The 21222-nt window shown below is 63.0% G+C and overlaps 6 protein-coding genes across 6 annotated transcripts in view; all 6 read right to left on the bottom strand.

Moving 5' to 3' along the window:
• The window catches only part of LMJF_01_0500 (putative fatty acyl CoA synthetase 2), a gene marked incomplete at both ends in the record, with an annotated part of 2124 nt that extends 570 nt beyond the window's left edge, over positions 1-1554 (bottom strand). Inside the window, one exon of the mRNA XM_003721524.1 lies at positions 1-1554. This exon is cut by the window's left edge and continues 570 nt beyond it. Coding sequence (XP_003721572.1) covers positions 1-1554 — 1554 coding nt within the window.
• A 1146-nt stretch (positions 1555-2700) lies between these two features.
• On the bottom strand, positions 2701-4797 carry LMJF_01_0490 (putative long-chain-fatty-acid-CoA ligase; the record flags this gene model as incomplete). The annotated part of the gene is made up of 1 exon (XM_003721523.1): positions 2701-4797. One exon carries the CDS (start codon positions 4795-4797, stop codon positions 2701-2703), a length of 2097 nt encoding a protein of 698 aa, XP_003721571.1.
• A 1913-nt stretch (positions 4798-6710) lies between these two features.
• On the bottom strand, positions 6711-7790 carry LMJF_01_0480 (putative beta eliminating lyase; the record flags this gene model as incomplete). Its single annotated transcript, XM_003721522.1, has 1 exon — positions 6711-7790. The coding sequence occupies one exon, from the start codon at positions 7788-7790 to the stop codon at positions 6711-6713; it is 1080 nt and encodes a 359-aa protein (XP_003721570.1).
• Positions 7791-8651: 861 nt separating this feature from the next.
• On the bottom strand, positions 8652-10742 carry LMJF_01_0470 (putative fatty acyl CoA syntetase 1; the record flags this gene model as incomplete). Its single annotated transcript, XM_003721521.1, has 1 exon — positions 8652-10742. One exon carries the CDS (start codon positions 10740-10742, stop codon positions 8652-8654), a length of 2091 nt encoding a protein of 696 aa, XP_003721569.1.
• Positions 10743-13317: 2575 nt separating this feature from the next.
• Positions 13318-17598, bottom strand: LMJF_01_0460 (conserved hypothetical protein; the record flags this gene model as incomplete). Its single annotated transcript, XM_003721520.1, has 1 exon — positions 13318-17598. One exon carries the CDS (start codon positions 17596-17598, stop codon positions 13318-13320), a length of 4281 nt encoding a protein of 1426 aa, XP_003721568.1.
• A 2107-nt stretch (positions 17599-19705) lies between these two features.
• LMJF_01_0450 (alpha/beta-hydrolase-like protein) lies at positions 19706-20362 on the bottom strand (the record flags this gene model as incomplete). The annotated part of the gene is made up of 1 exon (XM_003721519.1): positions 19706-20362. The coding sequence occupies one exon, from the start codon at positions 20360-20362 to the stop codon at positions 19706-19708; it is 657 nt and encodes a 218-aa protein (XP_003721567.1).
• Between the last annotated feature and the right edge of the window lie 860 nt (positions 20363-21222).

Genomic DNA, 21222 nt, shown 5'->3' with positions numbered 1-21222 from the left:
CACCTCACCGCGCGGCTCCGGCGTGTCCGTGTGCTTGTAGTCTGGCGTGTCCACCAGCTTCATCTCGCAGGCCATCTCCAGCCGACCGACACACGCGGGCTCGAGGTCGCCGACGAGCTGCTTCGGCCCGTTGCCGACGGTTTCGGTGAGTCCGTAGCCCTGGATGAACCCGCCAAGGACGACGTTCATGAAGTTCTGCGTTGGTGCACTGATCGGGCCACCGCCTCCGAACATGCTGCGCACGCGACCGCCCACCATCTCGCGCAGCGGGGCGAAGACCACCTCGTTCCAGAACGGCGTCTCCATGCCGGCGTGAAGGTACTTGAGGCGGGAGGCGAAGGCGTGCTCAAAGACCTTGCGCTCCAGCACGCCGCGCTGTGCCAGGCTCGTCTCCATCATCTTCTTGTAGGAGTCGAAGATGCGTGGCACACCAATCAAGAAGATTGGCTTGAACTCGACGAGGTCGCCGTGTGGACGTGCGTACGTGCTCAACAGTGTGCGGGTGTGGCCAAATCCGATCCAGCAGCCGCGCGCAAGGAAGACGTTCGTGACCGTGAACTCGAAGATGTGAGCCAGCGGCAGGGAGGAGCAGTAGCGTTCATCGGGCTCAACGCCGCCGCACAGCTCGTTCAGGCGGCCACCCATGCCGTTGATGCCCGCGGTCATCGAGCCGTACGTGTGCATGACGCCCTTCGGCCCGCCCGTCGTGCCGCTCGTGTACATGATCAGGGACACGTCATCGTTGTTTGTCGGCAGGTTGAGGGGGTAGCTGGAGAGAGCGCCGTCCCTCACGACGTCTTCCCACGCCTTCAGCGTCACGCCCGTCGCATCGATGCCCTCCGGCAGCGTGTCGAGGTAGATCAGGATGCAGTGCGGCATCGCACCGCTCCGCATCATGGCGATCAGCGACGGCACACGCTCGCCCACTGCCACGATGGCGGCGCAGCTCGTCTCCGCGAAGGCCTCGCTGAGCGCCTCCTTGCCGAGGTTCGCGTACACCGTGGCGAGCACCATGCTCTGCGACCACACGCCGTACGCCGACGCCAGCCACTCCCAGCGCGTCTCGAGGTACATGCCGACCTTGCAGCCAGGAGTGAGTGCGAGCTCGCGCAGGCCACGGCCAAAGTTCTGCACGACCGTCCACACATCATCATACGTCAAGTACTGCGTCGCATCGTAACATGTCACCTCAAACAACCGCTCCAGCCCGCTCTCCGGCTCCCTCACCAGCTGATGCGACACGCGACTTATCGGGCGGTAGGCCAGCGCACGCTTGCTGCCACGCGACTTGCACATGGACTCGAAGCATTGCACGAAGTTGGGCCCGTTGTACCACTCGTTTTCCAGGCGGCGCTGCATCGCGTCCGTCACCTTCGCCTGGCGGTAGATCGGCGTGCTGTTCTCGCTCTCGGTGCCTTCGAGGGCGACGTTCTCGTCGCCTAGCTGCTGGTAGCGCATTGCGCGAGGGTCCGGCACGACGCGGCGCGCGTTGGCGTCGTCCATCAGCTGGAGCACCGTTGCCTCCAGGCTGCTGCAGTGAGAGGGGATGTCCATGGCTGCTGTTGCGGCGGGGCGAGTCAGCGCAGTCTGCGTGCGTGTGTACGGCAAATTCGGATGGCCAGCCCGCTTAAAGGGAGGTGAGGGGTGGGTAGGGCTGCGACGAGCCATGAAGCGTTCCACGAGTGCGCAAGTCGAAGGGTTGTGTGGTGGTTGATGGAGGTGGTGCCGGTGGGTGAGAAGGGGAGGTGGTGGTGGTGGTGGTGGTGGGGGAGAGGTCGGAGGCATACATCACTGTAGCGGGCAAGCGCCCCATTATTCACGCCCAGATACAAGAGATGCGGTCACGCCAAGTGACGGGGCAAGTCATCCAGCTCGCGCGACTTTGGTGTGTGTGTGTGTGGGGGGGGGGAGGGACATGTGTGCGTGCATGGCGTCGTGATGAAACTTCAGCATCCCTGCGAACCTCGAATCGCCTCCTCTTCGTGTACTGCACATCCCAGCCGCCGACACACGACCAGTCACGGGGACGCTGCACGGCGGGTTACGATGGCGGGGAAGGGGTGGCAGTGATGGGTTGACTGGCTGGGTGGTGGTTGGTGGTGGGCTCTACAAGATTGTCATGGCTCAATTTGTTCATAATCTACTTACGAACAAGCCGACCGTTACACGCGCACACAACTAGAGCTCACCCGCCGTTTCGGCGCCACGGCCATGTCCAGGAACCCGGACAACCAGCACCGTCTGGCAAGGCCCGGGGGGGGGTCACCGCTCGACATAAACCGCAGCGCAGCCAAGGCAAGATGAGGCAGGAGGCGGGAATGTATCCCTGTCGCGTCGTTGACTCGATGAATAAGCGAGCTGGTACACACGTGGCTTCATGCCCGCAAACTCTCCTCGGCACTGCATCAGCCCACACCTATCCGCCGACACGCAGGCGAGTCTGCCAAGCCGTACACGGTGGGCAGACGGCTTCGCGCCCTCAAAGCATATGTGAGGACTACGAGAACCTGTGTGATGCGACAACCTTGCCGTGGCTCATAACGCCATCAGGGTGGTGGTGGTGGTGATGATGTGTATGTGTGTGTGTGTGTAGGGAGGGAGGAAGGGAGGGAAGGGAGCAGGCAAAGAAGAGGGTGCACGCTGCGGACCCCCGGTCACTGCACATACTCCATTTACCCAACTACCCACATACCCACCCGATCACTCCGCGAACAAGCATGTGATTTGCTTTTCATACTGTTTAGCGATAGCGCCTCGCCTCAGCTTCAGCGCCGCCGTTAGCTGGCCCTTCTCCGGCGACCACTCGTCATCGATAAGGGAAACACGGCGCACAACCTCGAAGTCGCGGCGCCGCGCCGCGCGGGCTGTCTCCGCCATCGACGCGGCAGCTTTCTCCAGCAGCTCCTTCTTCTCTAGCAGGGATGGGTACTCGCCCTCGATCCCGTTCGCCTTCGCGAAGCGCATCACGTGGCTCTCGTCTGTGAGCACGAGAGCGCAGATGTAGTTCTTGCACGGGTCCACCAACACACACACACAGTTATGCAGGACCAGCGGGTGGCTGCTGTAGACCGCCTCGAGCACCTCCAGCGCGATGTACTCGCCCAGGCAGTTCTTCGCCAGCGCCTTGATGCGCCCCACTATGGAGACGCGACCTTCGCAGTCGATGCTGCCAACGTCGCCGGTGTGGAACCAGCCATCCTCGTCCAGCACCTCGCGCGTCAGCTCCGGCTGCTTGTAGTAGCCCTTGAACAGGAACGGGCCGCGCAGGCAGATCTCGCCGCGCGGATACGGCGTGTCCGTGTGCTTGTACTCGTCAATGTCGCGCAGCTTCAGCTGTTCCGAACAGAGCACCTGGCCTACGGCAGACGGCGTCAGGTCACCCAGCCGTTGAATGGCACCGATGCACACCGTCTCCGTGAGGCCCCAGCCGTTGACGATGCACCCAAAGACCACGTTCACGAACTCCTGCGTGGTCTCGGACAGCGGGCCGCCGCCGCTGAGAAAGGCCCGCACGCGACCTCCCAGAGCCGCGCGTGGCTGACTGAACACCTTCTCGTTCCAGAACGGCGTGTCCTTGCCCTCCTTCAGCGCCGCCAGCCGGCTCTGGTAGGCGTGGTCGAACACCTGTCGCTTGAGCGTGCCCACCGGCGGCAGCTTCGCCTCGACGGCCTTCTTGAGCGTGTCGAAGATGCGCGGTACGCCGATGAGCAGCGTTGGGCGGAAGTGGGTAAAGTCGCCGTGCGGCCGTGCCGTGGCGTCCGTCAGCGTGCGCGGGGTGCCGAACGCGACGTGGGCGCGGCGGGCGAGGAGGATGTTCACCACACCGAACTCCATGATGTGCGCCATGGGCAGGTAGGAGAGGTAGACATCATCCGGTCTGTGCTTGATAACGCTGTAGAGCCAGTCGTCCATGGTGAGGATGCCGGCGACGATGCTGCCGTGCGTGTGCATGACGCCCTTCGGGTCACCGGTCGTGCCGCTCGTGTACATGATCAGTGCCACCGATTCGTTGTCCTCCGGTGGCGCGGCACCGTGGTGCGCACCCGCGCCGTGGCCCAGCGCGACCACGTCCTTCCACGACACTACGCGGCACCCGTGCAGCTCCGCGCACCCGGCAACCGGCAGATTGTCCAAGTAGATGAGCGTGCACGCAGGGAAGGCACCACTGCCGACGCCGCGCAGCAGGTTCGGCACGCTCTTGCCGTTGCACAGAATCGCCTTGCACTCCGTCTCGCGCAGTGCGTGGAAGAGAGCGCCCTCGCCGAGGTTGGCGTAGACGGTGGCGGCGACCATGTCCTGCATCCAGATGCCGTAGATAGACGCCAGCCACTCCCAGCGCGTCTCCTCGTAGATGGTCACGTTGACGCGCTTCTCGAGCCCGAGCTCGGCGAGGCCGCGGCTGAAGCCGGTCACGGCATGCCACAGCTCCCGGTACGTGAGGTTACATTGCTCGGAGAAGTACGCAACGTCCATCGGCCGCGATGCACCCGCCACCTGCTCCTTTTCCATCTTCTCGATGCGGCGGTACGCCAGGGCAACACTGTCGAGGTTCTCCTGGCATAGCTTCGCAAAACGCTGTGGCTGGTTAGGGCCGTAGTAGAATTGTTTCCCACACTCCTGCTGTGCCGCCAGCGTGGACTGCTTGCCGTTCACGTACACGGCGGAGCTGTTGGGGGTTTGTGTGCCGGCGACGGCCACACTCAAGGGGCCGTAGCTCTTCACGTCCTCGGAGAGCTCCCACGGCACCTCATTGCTGCGGGCCTTGCACTCCATCAATGACACGACACAGCCGCCCATTTTGTTGGCTGAATGTCTATGTGTGTAGAGGGTACGAGGGAGGGTTGATGGGTGGTGAGTGAGGGGAAGGTCCCGCCGAGATGTGAATAGTCAGCAGCGATGGACAGCCTGCGATTGGCTGCTGGAGGTATGTGACGAGGGAGGGGGGGGGTGATGTAACAAGAAGATCTGCGCACGTTTGTGGGCGTTGTCGTTATCTACGAGGCAGTGCCCATCGACTGAGCGCGCGTACTTGGTAATCTTCTCCTGCACACGGCGCGCACTGCCGCTCTCTCTCTCTTTCTCTTTCTCTCTCTATCGCTTCAGACGTGTGTGTGTGTGGGGGGGGGGTGTGTGCTCCGCGCTCGACGGCAGCGGCGATGGCGAGCTTGGAAGCTGGTGTGGATGTGTTTCTGTGTGTGGGTGTGTGGGTGGGTGGGTGGGGGAAGGGAGCAGTGAGCTGCTGTGCTGCTTGTTCTCGCTATTGCTGAGCGTTTCTGCTGCCGTTAGGGTGGTGGATCGGCGAGTGCAAGAGGCAACGGGCTGCAATATCCGTGTAGAGAGGAGGAAGGGCGGAGGGGGCGGAGGATAAGGGAGACGGGATGGACGAGCGGGCAGCCGCCGTAGCAGGGAGATCAGCACCAGGTAGGGGTGGTAGCGGTGGTGGGAGGGAGGCGGCGAACCTTGTCTCAGCGCGAAAGGTGGATGATAAGAGAGAGAGAGAGAGAGAACCAGTGCGTGCTGGTGGCCTGCTGAGGCGGTGCCCCCCCCCCTTTTCCTCCCCCTCCCCCCGTGAGCGCACAGAGAGAGAGAGAGAGAGAGCCAAGCCGTCTGGCAGGATGTGAAAGAGGGCAGGGATCATCACGGGACCCGGCGGCCATGCGTACTGCGGAAGACCCCCTCCCCCCTTCTCGCCCCGGGCCGCCTTCCGCGACAGAACCGACGAGGGAGGGAGAGAGGGAGGGGAAGGCGGCCCGGGGCGAGAAGGGAACAACAGCTTCGTCGGCGCTTGACTTGCCATGGCAGTCGACTGTCTTGATCCTTTGGTTAGCTGCTGACTCCAGTCGCCGACTCCTTACTGATGACGAATGACGAGGCGGTGGCGCACAGACACACACGCGCGCACCTCTGTGCGTGGGGGTAACCTAGGCTGCAGGGCAGCCCACCCCATCCCACGCCCCGCTCCTCCCGCTCCCCCCTCCCTCCGCCGTCCCGGCCCATGCCGAACCACCTGTGGTGGTGACCAGGGTCGAGCATCTGTGACGAACGGGGGTGCCCGCCAGAGCGCGAGTTAGGGCTACGGACGTCAGCGGCCATGTCGTGCATGGCGTTGCGTCGGTGCCACCCGCGACAGTGCGCACAGGCTTGCACTGTCCATATGATGGGCAGAGCGTGTCAGCGCGGCTCGAGCGCATCGCAGCCGGCCCCTCACACTGGCCCACCCGAGGGGGGTGGGGTGCGGGGGCGTGAGTGTCACCGCGACGGGGAGATGCACCCAAGGGGGGAGATGGGGGGAGTGGCGACCGGCATGATGGAGGGGCGGCTGTGAGGCGTTGTGTGTACGCGTGTGTGTGCCTAGGGCTGCTTCGCACCAGGTGATGGGGAGGGGCCTGTGAAAGGGTTGTTGAGGGCTGGCGTAGAGTCGGGGTTGGAGGAGGGGGTGAGGATCGACCTCGCGCTGCGCGGGAGAGGGATGGATTCGCGTTCGAGAAGCAAAAAAAAATACAGGGTATCACCTAGACAGCCGCACAACACCCGTGCCTAAACAAGTGTGTGTGTGTGTGTGCGTCGGGTGGGATGGGGTGGATGGGTAGTGGGATGCACACAACAGGGGGGAGGGAGGGGAGGGGAGGGGGGGGGGGGAGGGCGCATTGCTTCCGAGCGCCGTGAGCCATTTTGTTATGCAGAAGAATAAGATGGAGGGTTTTCCGTGATTAGGCCGTTGACGCGACGAGGCGCTTCAGCACCTCCACAAAACGATGGCACTCCTTCTCCTCCGTCGCCCACGACGTGCAGAGTCGCATGATGCACGTGCCATCTTTCAAGGGCTCGACGGTGTACATGTCGAAGTCGTTGTTCAGCTCTGCGATCATGGTGTTTTCCAGGATCGGGAAGAGCTGATTGCTGGCGGATGGCCAGGCAAGTCGGATGCCGCACGCCTCCAGTCCAGCCTTGAGGATGGCGGCCATCTTGTTCGAGTGGGCGCCGAGCTCGAAGAAGAGGTTGTCCTTCATGAGCACCTCGAATTGGATGCCGAGCAGCCATCCCTTCGCCATGAGGGCGCCGCGCTGCTTGATGAGGTGGCGCGCGTTCGGCTTTAGGGCGTCATTCAAGATGATGAGCGCTTCGCCAAACATGCCACCGGCCTTCGTGGCGCCAATGTAGAACATGTCCGTCAGGCGAGCGATATCTGCCAACGTCAGATCGTTCACAGGGCTGCTTAGGGCCGAGGCGAGGCGGGCGCCGTCGAGGAAGAGGTACAGGCCGTGCTCCTTGCATGAGGCGGAGATGTCCTCCAACTCCTGCTTCGTGTACTGCGTGCCTACCTCCGTCGTGTTGGAGATGTAGACGAGTTTGGGTATCACCATGTGCTCCGAGCGATTCTCGTGCAGTGCGCTCTCGATGTCGGCAACGCGCAGCTTACCGTCCGGGCACGGCGCCGTGACGACTTTGTGCCCCGTCGCCTCAATGGCGCCCGTCTCGTGCGTGCTGATGTGGCCCAGCTGCGTTGCGATGACAGCTTCCCACGGGCGTAGCGCCAGACTGCAGGCGATCAGGTTCGTCTGCGTGCCGCCGGAAATAAAATGGACGTCCGCGTCCGGCCGCTCAAGCAACTCGCCGATCAGGCGTGCCGCCTTCGCGCAGTGGCTGTCCTGTCCGTAGCCCGCGTGCTGCGTCATGTTATCGCGCGCCATCAGATCTAAAATCTTGGGATGCATACCCACGCTGTAGTCATTCACGAAGCTGTACGGCTTCGGCTTGGCCGCCGTCGCCGTCGTCCTTGGCGTTGACATCGCCGTTCGGTCGGCGTTGACGGAAACAAGGAAGGATCCGTAAAGAGAGACAGAGAGGGAGAGAGATTGGTACAGTAGGAACGTGACGAGTGCGCTTGTCTCGCTGTGTGTGAGTGTGTGTGTGGACGTGGCGTGCAGCACCGTATCCGCAAGGGCAAACGTAGATTGCTAAGTAAGTATTTGGAAGAAGGGGAGGGGGAGGGGAAGGGCGCGCGCGGGAGAGAGAGAGAGAGAGAAGAGCTGAGGATAGGAAAGAGCAAGAGCGAAGAATTGGGGTGGAGGTTGGGGAAGGGGAAGGGGAAGGGGGATAGCACATTCTCTGCACAGGATGGGCGTGCCTGTGTATGTATATACATATATATATATATATGTATGTATATATATGTGTGTGTGTGCGCGCGCGCCGTTACCATGCACTGTACTTCCGCGCGTAATAGATACAAGGACAGAGACAGAGAGTCGAGTCGACGAGTACGAGGACCGTGAGGACGAAGGGCGGCATGGCCGGATGAAGCAGGAGGTGTTCTGTTTCTCTTTCTCTCGTTCGATCGCTGGCGATCAGGTGTGCTGGCGAAGCCCGAAACGCCGGGGGTGGGTAGGAGGAGGGGCCACGGGGTAGGCGGCGGAGCAGCCGATGGAGGCGCCCCCGTCGCGCCGACACGGCCGTTCTGCACGCTTTGGGGGTTCTGTTGCGCGTCGCTGCTCTAAGGGTGGGGCGGTATCGTCTGTGGGAGCGTTTTACCAGAGAGAGAGAGAAGTCGACTTATACGAGGTGGTGGTGGTGGGAGGCACACACACACACGCACACTTACACACACACACACATATATATATCTGCCCACACAACCGCTTCTTCAGCGACTAATCGGCAAACAGCTCCTTGATGATGTCGGCGTAGTGCGTGTCGATCACGCTGCGGCGCACCTTCATGGAGGCCGTCACCAGGTTGTTCTCCGGCGTCCACTCGTCGCTCAGCACACACACGCGCTTCAGCAGCTCAAACGACTTCTTGCCCGCTTGCCGGCCAATCTCCGCGAGCGACGCGGTGACCGCGGCAATGAACGCGGGGTCCTTCAGGATATCGGGCCACCTCGCGTTCTCGACCTTGTGGGCACGGGCAAACCTCATTGCCTTTTCCTCGTCCGTCAGCACGAGCGCCGTGATGAAGGGGTGCTGCGGGTCCACGAGGATGCAGATGCCGTTGGGCACCACGACCGAGCACTCGCAGTACAGCGCCTCCAGCGCCTCCAGCGCAATGTACTCGCCCAGGCAGTTCTTCGCCAGCGCCTTGACGCGGCCAATGATGCGCATCTGCCCCGTCTCCGCTTCCATCTCGGCCACGTCGCCCGTGCGCAGCCACCCACCCGGCAGGATACTCTGCTCTGTCAACTCCGGCTGCTTGTAGTAGCCCTTGAAGACAAAGCGGCCGCGCAGCAGCAGCTCGCCGCGTGGGTGCGGCTTGTCCGTGTGCTTGTAGTTCTCCGTGTCCAGCAGGCACGCCTCGACGCCGTGCAGGAGCTGCCCCGCCTCGCACTTGAGCTCACCGGAGCGCTGCACGGAGGCGTTGCACACAGACTCCGTCATGCCGTAGCCCTGCGCCACGGGGCGGCCCAGCACGACGGACAGCCACTCCTGTGTCTTGTCGGACAGTGGGGCGCCGCCGCAGCAGATGCCACGTACCTTCGACCCGAGAATCTTACGTGGCTGACTGAACACCTTCTCGTTCCAGTACGGCGTGTCCTTGCCCTCCTTCAGCGCCGCCAGCCGGCTCTGGTAGGCGTGGTCGAACACCTGTCGCTTGAGCGTGCCCACCGGCGGCAGCTTCGCCTCGACGGCCTTCTTGAGCGTGTCGAAGATGCGCGGTACGCCGATGAAAAAGAACGGGTTGAACGCGCGCAGGTCACCGCACGGCCGCGCAAAGGCGTCCGTCAGCGTGCGCGGCGTGCCGAAGCAGATGAGGGTGCCGCGCAGCAGCATGATGTTCTCACACGTGAACTCGAAGATGTGTGCAGCCGGGAGGTAGGCGACGTACGACTCGTTCTCCTCCTTGCCGATCAAGTCCGTCAGCCGCTCCTCCAGGCCGAGGGCGCCTTGCGTCAGCGCGCCGATCGTGTGTATGACGCCCTTCGGGTTGCCGGTCGTGCCGCTCGTGTACATGACCAGAACCTCCTCGTCCTTCTTGTCCTGCACCTTGTACGGTGCCGTCGACGACGTGCCCTTAGCCAGAACGTCGGTCCACGCGACCACCTTGTGAGACTCTGTGTTCAGGTTCGACGGCAGTGCGTCGAGGTAGATGATCGTCGCGTCATGGACGCCGTACTTGTCCATCAGCGAGATGAGCTTGCCGACGCTATTGCCGTTGCACACCAGCGCCTCGCACGTCGCCTCCTTGAGAGCGTAGAGCAGCGCGTCTTCGCCGAGGTTCGCGTACACGGTTACCCCTATCATCTCCTGCGTCCACGCACCGAGCATCGTCACCAGCCACTCCCACCGCGTGTCCTCGTAGAGCGCCACATGGCTGCCCTTCTGAAGGCCCAACTCGACCAGGCCGCGACCGAACGAGACGAGCCGGCTCCACACCTCCGCGTAAGTGATGTACGTCGGCTCGTTGAGGAAGGTGTACACCCACTCCCGCGTGCCGCCCTTCTCATCCTTCGTGGACTCCTTCACCACCTTCTCGACCGTGCGGTACGCCATGGCACGCTGGTCACCGCGCTCTTCGCAGATGACGGCGAGGCGCTGCAGGATCGTAGGTCCGTCGTACCAGTTACAGCACTCAGCGTGTTGCGCATCCGTCAGCCGCGCGCACCGGTACACCCCGGAGCGGTCGGCCTCGTCCTCCGTGATGCGCTGGTTGATGACGCCATAGACACGCCGCGCCGCAAAGTCCGGGTACTCGACAAGACGGGTGCTGTTCAGCACCTCCATGAGGGAGACGACACAGCCGCCCATGTTACCGGGCCCTCTCACGTCTTTCTACGCTTGGGAGGGGAGGGGGAGGGGCGACAGTTAGAGAGCACCACAAAACAAAATGAGAGAAGGAATAGATGGTGATGCTGATGGCCACCTACACACACGCGCACAGCTATATGCGTATATACATATATATATATATAGAAACCGGAGGAGGACTCGCGTGCCGGTGCAGCAGACGGGGGAGTGCCACACACACACACGCGCGCGCGTGTGTGTGTGTGTGTGTGTGTGGGGAAGCGGGGGAGCGTGGGAGCGAAACAAAAAAAAAACAAAAGAGGCGTGTGGATGCCTGCGTGAAGGTGTGCTGTGCTCGCTGCTGCGAGATCGGGGGGAAAGAGTGAGTGAGAGAGAGAGAGAGACGGGGAGGGGAGGGTTGAGTCGATACGGCAGTCATGAAGTCGGGGCGTGCGTGGGCCATCCCGCACACCAGCCGGCGATGGGCGACGCCGCCTGGTAGGAGTGGGGAGGGGGCGGGGAACGGCTGCATCGCGCGCTCAGGGTCGACGCCTCCCCTTATCCGTCCATGTCTCTCGCTCATTGACGGACATGGACGCAGAGAGACGGCAGCAAAGCCAGTCGAGATCCTCCCCGGCACAGGAGGGGGTGGTGGTGGCACACTTCGATACGCCTCCTTACACGGTCACGTGCGCGCCAAAACAGCGGATGTCTATCGAGCTTGCTGGCACGGTCGTGCCATCAGCACGAACGAAAGACCTGGATGCGCTGCGTGTGTACAGGAGTGCGAGTATGGCTGCTGCCACGCACGGCTCTCTGACTCGGTTAAGCCCCCCTCTCCCTCTCCCTCTCTCTCCTCGTCTGCTCACTTCTACGCTTGATCTTCGGGGGCATTGGCCTTGATGTTCGGCTTAACAAGCACACACACACACACACACACGCACACACACACACACACACACACACGCACACACACACACACACACACACGCACGCACAGGCAGATCCGTCAGTTAAACACAGCAGAAGACGACAAGACGGCGACGGCTATGATGAAAACCGCCAAGCACACTTGAAGGAAGGAGGAGAAGGCCAGAAAAAACAAATGAAGAGACGGACGAAGCTCTGATGGGGGGGGAGAGGGAGAGAGAGGGGGGGGGAAGGATGTATATGTGACCGACACGTGCGAAGGCGTACGAGAAAAGGAAGCTAGAAAGACGAAGCCCCAATACACACACACACACACACACAAGCATAAACAACGCCAACTAACGATTATGATGGGGATGCTGATGAGGGAGAGGGAGAGGGAGGGGAGAGAACGGGGGTATGAGAGATGGCGAAACAACGACGGCAGCACGACCATCGAGCGGGTGCGTGCGTGCGTGAGATGGAGCGAGCAGCGGAGACGAAGACGGCTTGCGCTGCTGTTGATGGCGTTGTCGACCACGGAAGACACACACATACACACACACCGTCCTCCTCCGCCGCCCCCCCCCTTCGCCTTACTTGCCGGGGCGTTGATTATGAGAGGGAGGTGAGCGAAGACAACAACAACAACGGAAATAAAATAAAAAGTAACGAGAGTGATCTCTTTGTGCAGATCGCGTGCGTGTGGCTGAGGCATTGGCGGTACTTCCGCCGCCCATGACGATCCTCCTCGCTGCAGGGGAGGGAGGGATGGCGATGCAAGAGTGAGCGAGCGAAGTGGCTGTAGTAGACGATACTGGGGTAAATCGCGTCGCCGTGCTCCTTACCTACGCCCGTGGACAAGACCGGCGTGAGACACCGACGGAAAACGGAAGCAGTGGTAGGCCAACAAGACCCCCCCTCACACACACCACACACACACACACACACAGGACTGAAGAATGGGTGGTGGTGGCGGCGGCGGTGGTGTTGGGCACGGCCAATGTAGCGAAACAACAGCGAAAACGGAACAGCAGCAGGCAGGGACACACACGCACACACGCGCGAAGCGTGGACTCACAATGCAAGCAACCACAGCGAAGATACGCAGACACACCGGAGCACAGACAGGCCCCTCCTTCCTCCCTTTCCCCCAACACGCGCCGTGGCGGCGGCGGCGGCAAAAAATGTACATGAGCATCTACGCACAGCAGTTCAAGTGTGGCGCGTGTGTTGGGCTGTGTGTGTGGGGGGGGGAGGGGAGGGGAATGTAAGAACGACACGGCAGCCGCCACACGTCATTATTATCGTTTTCTTCTGTCGTGCTGTTGTGGTTGTCACCGTCGCTGTTGACGATAGCCAACAACATGAATAAGAGGGGGCAAGAGAGAGAGAAAGAGAGGGACAGACGTACACCCACCCACCCACCTACCCACCCACACACACACACACACCGGCACACGCGAGCGCCACCGCCGCTCGTGCCCTTTCCGTCCACGTGAGCCACGTCTTCCTCCTCCCCCCCCTCTCCCCCTGCTCTCTCTCTCTCTATCCTTGCCGGAGAGAAGGGCTGAGCTGTGGTGTGGTGTGTGGGTGTGATGGACGCTTCCCACGCTCCCCTCTACGCGCACATATGAGGCATTGCTTCAGGGCTTGCTAGGGGCAGCTGGTGATGGTCGCACCCTCACTACTGCTGACGGCAGCCACCAACGCTACGCTTCTCCTCGTGCACCTGCGCCTTGGACGGGTCCTGCACGGCAGTCGCCATCGCGGGTGCGGCGGGGGCAGCTACAGCTTCCTCGGGTGGCTCAGCGACCTTCGAATCCGCGGGCTTCGCAGTTGGCGCCTCCGCCACCGCCGGAGCGGCCAGAGCGGGTGCAACGTCCACCTGGAAGGGTACACTCTTCGTCGACTTCTCCGACGTCGGCGCCTGGCTAAGCGCGGCTTCCGCCGCCGCGTCCGGCGGCGAGGCCGACATCAACGCATCGAGTGAGGAGGATGAGACCTTGACGCTGTCGTTCGTCTTCCCTCCGTGCGCCGTGCCACCACCCTTCCCACTCGTCGGGCTCGACGGCACGCTCGCCGGTGCTGCCCGGCTGCCGCCGCCAGTGTCCTTTACCGCCTTCCCACCCTCGCCACCTGTCGTCTTCGCCGCCGCCACCGCCGGCGCGGCACTGTCCGTGCTCGGAGTAGCCTCACCAGTCGCAGGGGGGACCCCGACAGCCTTCTTCTCCTTTGCCGCGGCCTTCTTCCTGGCCTTCACGGAGGGCAACACGACATCGACCTTGGCCTCCGCGGCCTCCTGCGCCGCCGGCGTTGTCGGGGCGGAGGCTGCTGTCTTCATGACCGCCGCCGCCGTCGTCGCTGCTGCGGGAGAGGCGTTACTGCTGGCGGCGTCTGCAGGCGCCGTCGCCGCTGCCTTTCCACACGGCGCGCACACGGTGGACCCCTTCTGGCGGCCCTTCGACTCTCGCCGTACCTCCTTGAACTCGCCACACACGACGCAGAAGCCGTAGCCGGACTTGGCCCAACACGAGTAGCAGTAGTGCCGGTGATCGCGGCGATCAACACGGAGGTCTTCACTCTGCTTTGGTTTGTGACACTGCGCGCAGTTGCGGCTGCCGTCGCTCGCCGCGCCACCCGTCGCGCGCGACGCCGCGCTCTTACCCGCGACCCCAGCGGCAGTGCCGTTGCTGCCGGCTGCGGCAGGAGTCGACGAGGCCGCCGCCACCGCCGCGGCCCCGCCCTCCTTACTGCCATCCACAACATGGAAGGACGGAACAATGCTTGCTAGCTGCTTTAACTGCGCCTCTGTGCTCATCTGCGCTGGCGGTCGCGGGGCGGGGACAGCAGGCGGCGGCGCCGGATTTGCAGGCACGGCCGCTACGCGCGACAACATAGCGGACGCGGATGGGTAGATGGAGCGAGCCGGCGCCGTCGACGCCATCGGGATGGCAGTCGCGGCGGCGGTGGGGGCGTGGAAGGCAGGCGGGCTACCAATGTCCTTCATCAGCGGCGGCATCATACCCTGCGTAGGCAGCGGCGTCGTCAGACCCTGCATCATGCCCATCGACGCAGCAGCGCCCTTGGCGCTAGCTGCAGCGACAGCCGCCGCCGCCGCATCGTACGACGGCGGTGGCACGTTCGGCACGTTGGTGGCGCTACCACTGCCACCGGCACCGCTGCCGTTCCCATCCAGCTGGATCTCGGACGGCACGATCTGCTCGTTCAGCAGCCACGCCACCATCTTTGTGCGCGGGATCAGGCAGGAGCCAAGCAGCTCCTCCAGGTCCAGCTTGTAGATCGGGCGCGACACGTCATACCGAATGCGGCGGAACACCCAGCGTCGCGGGGTGTCGTCCACGAGGCTGCACGTGACGATGCAGCCCTCCACCACGTCGGGGTGGCGCACGTCGACCGTGGCGTTCTCGTACTGCACGTACATCTTCTCTGTCTTGTCGTACACTTCAAGCATGAAGGTGCGAATGGGATGGTCGCTGAAGGCGTCGACGTTGCCGCGGCGCGTTGTCAGCGGCAGCGGCTGCTGCTGCTGCGGTGAGACGGCGCCGCTCGCGTTGCGGCGAAGGTCACTCGTGGTGCCCTTCACGGAAGTTGGAATGCCGTCGGCGTCCGTCTCCGGCGGCTGGTGTGTGTGGAGGAGCTGCCCGACGCGGAAGTCGACGGTCATGTAGAACGGCTGCTGCCACACAAAGACGTGGTCGCTGCGGTGGATCGGGTTGACAGCCTGGAAGACGAGACCGTCGCTTGGGTACTCCTCCGAGTCAAGCATGTCGACCGCCTCCGACATCTTCTGCGTCGGTTGGTGCACGACGACGCACTCGACGCCGTCCTGCGCAAAGAACGCCTTCGACTCGCTGCACATGTTCGCGGCGAGGAAGGCCTGCCGCTCGGAGAAGGTCATGCGGATCATCTTGTTGCTGCTCGGCTGCTCCGCCTCGCTCCAGTAGTGGGCGTCGTACACCAGGAAGAGCTCCTTCTGTCGGTCGCGGATCAGCCGCGTGAGGTCGCCCTCCAGCACAAACATGCCAACGCTGTCGCTGTCGAGGCGGCTGCCGAGCCACGCCTTCAACGGCATCTGCAGCACCGCGCGCATGTGCGGCGGCACAAGGTACAGCTTCTTCTCGCGGTAGACGAGCAGGTAGCGGTGGCCGTCCACCTTCCTGCGGATGCCGTAGCGGCTCTTGATGGCGTTGATGCGGCCCTTGTCCTTCATTTCTTTCTCGGAGAAGGGCACGAGGTCGGTGCTGCCCGGGAACTGCGAGCCGCGGTTGTTAACGCAGCGGAAGAGGTGCGTGAGCACCTCGTTGTACTCCTTGTAGTCGTCCACCATGATGTTGGCGCGGGAGTCGTCATACTGGTGGTTGCCGATGCTTCGCGTCGGCGGCTGCGCGCAGCAGCCGAGCACCATCGTGCGCAGCATCTGCACCACCTCCTCCTTGCTCTTGGTGGCGTCAACGTAGCGGTACATGCCCGCGCTCTTGGCAAGGCTTACGATGCGAGCGTGAATGACGCGGTGAAACTTCAGCTTCTCCTTGAGGTAGTCGTCGCCGCCCATGCGCTTCACGAGCACGTCGTCGTCAGCACATTCCATGCCTACAATGCCGACGAACGGGATACTCTTGGACAGCAGCAGCGCACTCAGGTAATAGACATCCTCGATACCCTTGCAGTTCTTGTCAATGACGAGGCCCTTGATGTTGCGGTCCTTGTGCTGCTTCTCCAGCAGCTCGTCTAGGCGGCTGCTGAGCGCGTCGAAGACGTCCTTCGTCGTCTCCCAGATGGAGCGCTTGCCCTGCTGCTCGGTGAGGAAGTCGGCGCCGCTGAAGAAGGCCCAGCCCATGCCGTCGGTCTTCAGGCTATTCACGAGCTCACGACCGAGCGTCGTCTTACCAACAGCCGGGATGCCGGACAGCAGCACACACGAGAACTTCGGCGGCTCCTTCGAGTTCAGTGCAGCCAACGTGGCGTTGCCGACGCTCACACGCGCGTTCGCCGCGACGGTCGGCGGTGGCGGTGGCGGTGGGGGTGGCGGCATCATGGCGCCTCCGGTGTGGTTCATCATCATCATCGGTGGCGGCGGTTGGGGCGGCATCGACATGGAGGCGGGCCTGCTTGCCGCCGCCTGCGCACCGGTATTGATGTGGTTCTGGGTGTGGTTGTGGATGCTGCGGGCATTGCTGATGCTGCTGGCCGCGGCGCTCGCGTTGGCGCCGCTGGCGGTGTTGCTGCCCGGGTATGGGTGCATGTACGAGTGATGCGGGGGAGGGGCCATCATCGCCGCAGTCGCTGCGGCCCCCGCCGCCTGTGGCGGGATCATCCCACCGCCTGGCGCTGCCCCGGCGGTGGGAGGGGGTGCGCGTGGCACACCCATACCCGGCGCTGGAGGCGGCATGCTCGCCATGGGCGGCATCGTCCCGTGCGGGGCCTGCGGCGGTGGATAGAAGGGCATCATCATCCCCGGCTGCTGCGGCGGGTGTTGCTGTGGGCCGCTGCTGTGCTGACCCGGCGGCAGTGGGGAGGAGGCAGCGCCCATGGGCATGGACATGGGCATGGACATCGGCATCATGCTGTTCATGGGCATCATCATGCCCGGCTGCTGTTGCTGGTGCTGCTGCGTTTGCGTAGGCGGCGGCGGCATCCACATCGGCATCATGCCGTGCTGGTGCTGGTGCTGGTGCTGCGAAGCTAAGTGCTGCTGCGGCGTCGCCATGCCTGCGGGATGGTGGTGGTGGTGCGGCATTCCAGGCGTGCCGGGCGGCTGGAAAATCATCCCGTTTAGTGGCGGCATCATCATTGGCGGTGGCGGCGGCGGCGGCGGCGGTGGTGGCATGAAGCCTGCGGACATCATGCCTCCAGTAGACGCAGCTCCCGGCATTGGCGGCGGCATGCCCGGGACCATGCCCGCCATCTCCGGGAACCTAGGCGGCGGTGGCATCATCATCATCATGCTCTTCTTTCCAGCTGACTGCGCCGGCGGCGCCAAAGTCTGAGCGCCACTCGCTGGCGACCCCTTCGTGCCCGTCCCGGCCGGTGGTGTCTTAGCGCCTGCGTGGCGAGTCGGCGGCGGTTGCTTGACGGGTGGACGCGCAGGGGCTGCAGCACCAGTAGCAGTAGCGGTGGTGGCAGTCGGCGGCGGCGGCGGTGGTGGTGGTGGTGGTGCCCCGGCGGCAGACGGCGTAAAGGACTTGGCATTCGCGTTCAGCCGCGTCTCGGCCGGCGCTGGCGGCTTCGCCTGGGATGGCTGCTGCTGCTGCTGCGGGGGCTTCCCCGCATCAGCGGCTGGGTCTGACATGAAGGACTGCACTACCCCGCTCCTACGCTCCTCCTGCTACAAACACACACACACACACACACACACACACACACACACACACACACACACAAAGAGCGTGTGGGCGTGTGTCGCTGCAACACTCGTGGGAGTTCGCCCTCTCGCTGGCTCCGCGCTGCCTCCGTTGCCTCAGCTTTTCGTATCGCTCTTATACGTGTATTGTCCGTTCCCAGACAGTGCTGCGTGGTGTCGTGTGTAGGGATGCGTGTTGCTCGTACCTCCTTCGTCTTCAGCAGTGACCAACGCGTCACGGTGCACACACGCATGCACACACACACACACGCACACACATGCACGCACACAGAGGGAGGAAGCAGAGGGCGAGATGGCGGGGAGGGAGTGGTGGCGGTGGCGGTGATGTTGATGGTGTGTGTAGACCTCGCCGACAGCAACGGTGCCGAGAAGCGGATGCTACTGCTGCTGATGCTGATGATAACGATGATGCCGCTAAGCGAGCAAGACCAAAGTAAAAACAAAAAGCAGAATGGCACAGCTCCGAGAAGGGAAAAAGGGGGAGAGAGGAGGAGGAGGAGGAGGAGGATTGGTGGTGGTGGTGAGGTGTCGGAGGCACACGCACACGCACACACACGAGAGAGAGAGAGAGAGAGAGAGAGAAAACGAAAAAGTCGTTAGAGTGGAGAAGAGCGACGGACGGAGGGAGACGGAGGCAGAGGTGAGGTCTTTCGTGTCGGTGCCGACTTCTTCGGGTGCTTGTAATAGAGCGTGGCTACAGGGGGCGCAGCAACAACAACAAGATGGGGGAAGGAGGAGGCGAAGGAAGGGAGAACGTAAACTACGGCGAAAAGAAGGAGGAGGGTGGGGGATGAGTGGGGAGGGAAGGGAAGGGTGTTGTGTGCAGGGGGAGGTGATGGCGTGGTGCGGTGTGACGTGGCGTTACGATGCCTCCCCTCTTCTGTTGCTGCTGTTCTTGTTTGTGCGTGTGTGTTTGCTTGTTTGCTTGTCGCTTCACTGTTCTCCTGTGCGCGTGATGAAGGGAGGGAGGAGGGAGGAGGGAGGAGAGGTGGGAGAGACGACGGAAGACAGGTGAGCATCATGACAGCGGCAGAAAAGAGAGGGGGGGGGGAAAAATGGAAGGTCGCGGTGGCGGCGGTGGAAGGGCGCGCGACGCATGCCGCATGGAGTCGCTCACGAAGGGGCAAGAGCGCATACCAGGCTCTCCGTCACCCACACACACACACACAGATACAGACACACGCGTTTTCTCATGGTCTCTCCACCTTTCGTCCCCCGCAATTCTACCGAGACAGGCGGAGGAGGAGGAGGGAGGAAGGGGGGGGGAGAGCGCGACCGAAATACGCGGAGGCTGTGCGTGCACGTGCGCGCTCCCCCCTTTCCGTGCATATAGATTCCGCCCGAGGCTTAAGCAGAACTAGAAGGCAGTTAAGGTCTGCGCTGTCCGCCGCCGTCGCCGTTACCATGCTTGTGCCCGTGCCAACGGAAGGGGCGTCAGCGATGCTTCGATGGGCACACGTGACAGAAAAGGGAGAGTGAAGGGTTGCTCCAGGAGAAGAGCGGGTGGTGGCGGTGGCGGTCACCCAGACGAACGGCATTGCTTCGTCTGCCTATACAGACTTCGTCTGCAAGCGCGGCGGCGGCGGCGGCACAGCAGCACCACCTCACTGTGCACACCGCGCGCACCGGCGCTTCGTCGCCGCGTCGTCTCTGCTCGCTCCAACCGCCTCCTTCTCGCCCTTGCGCTCACTTACGTCTCTGTGCCTTCCGCCACGAGTGCGGAACTGCTCAGCAGCACAACACCGGCCTCCTTCAGCTCCGCTGCTCGCGCCGACCACGCCGCGTCGTCCACGGCGGCCGTCAAGTCTTCCAGCAGCACGACGCCGAAGCCATTTTTCCGCGCGTCCATCGCGGTGAAGAAGACGCAGAAATCGTAGGCCACCCCGCACACAAAAACACGGCGCGCGCCGATCGAGTGCAGCAGCCCGGCCAGGCCCGTCGACACCCCGTTGTCATCCACGAAGGCGGAGTAGCTGTCCGCCTGCTGCGTGGCGCCTTTGCGTAGGACGGCGTTGATGCGGTGCGTGTGGAGCCCTGCGTGCAGCTGCGCTCCCGACGAGCCCTGCACACAGTGCGGGGGCCACGGCCCGCCATGGGTGACGAAGGAACAATGGTTTTCCGGATGCCAGTCCTGCGTGGCAACTTGGTAGCGGAACGGCAGCTGGGAGGACACGGCGTTGATGCCGTCCAGCAGCGCTTCACCTCCCTTTACGTGGAGAGAGCCGCCAGGTGTTAAGAAGTCCACCTGCATGTCGGCGATGATGAGTACATCGGTCGTGTTGCTAACGGTGACGCACAGCGTCGGCGGCGGCGTGGCCTTGAGGTCGAGGGTGGTCGCCCACGGCATGCGGTGATTTTCCACGAGGGAATGACACGAGGAGGGGGAGGAATCCGACAGAGAGAGAGAGAGAGAGACGGGTATGGAGCCGTCCGGGGCAGCAGTGCACTGTTTCGTGTTGCGGTGCGGTTAATTGACGGCGGCGGTATGCGAGCCGGCGAGGCTTCAAGGCAAACACGGGAAGACCGGTGCGGAGGAGAGGCGGTGGGTACGTGGGCGGCAGAGGCGGTGATCGTGGCAGTGCGTGCCGGCGCAGAAGCAGTGTGTGGTTAGAATGCGGTGGGGCTCAGACACGTAGATAGAGGGACTGAGGGAAGGGAAGGGGGCGGGGCGGCAACGAAGTTGGAGGCCGGTCGGGAGGAGAAGAAGGGGACGAAGGCATCGGTGCGCGCGTGCGTGTGTGTGTGTATGCTCTGCTCAATCACATACGTGTATCGTTGTGGGGGTGGGGCGGCGGCGCACAGACACACACGCGCACACCTCCGTGCGTGGGGGTAACCTAGGCTGCAGGACAGCCCACCCCCCTCCCTCCGCCGTCCCGGCCCATGCCGAACCACCTGTGGTGGTGACCAGGGTCGAGCATCTGTGACGAACGGGGGTGCCCGCCAGAGCGCGAGTTAGGGCCACGGACGTCAGCGGCCATGTCGTGCATGGCGCTGTGCCGAGGAGATGTGTGATGCGGATTACGCTTGTATGCCCCCCCTCCTTCAGAATGAATCGAGTCCGCTGCGCTGACATGGTTCCAGGCAATATCAACAACAAGAAATGAGCTGTGGCCCAGTGTGACGCGCATAATCGGGCCTCTACTCTCCGCCAGCTATTGTGCCGCCATCAGGGACTGCAACCACAACACAGATATCCGAGGCTCT

Source organism: Leishmania major, chromosome 1 (genome assembly GCF_000002725.2).
Source record: "Leishmania major strain Friedlin complete genome, chromosome 1".
Lineage (NCBI taxonomy): Eukaryota > Euglenozoa > Kinetoplastea > Trypanosomatida > Trypanosomatidae > Leishmania > Leishmania major.
Note: the sequence above shows the minus strand (reverse complement) of the source record. Positions and strands in the feature narration are given on the sequence as shown.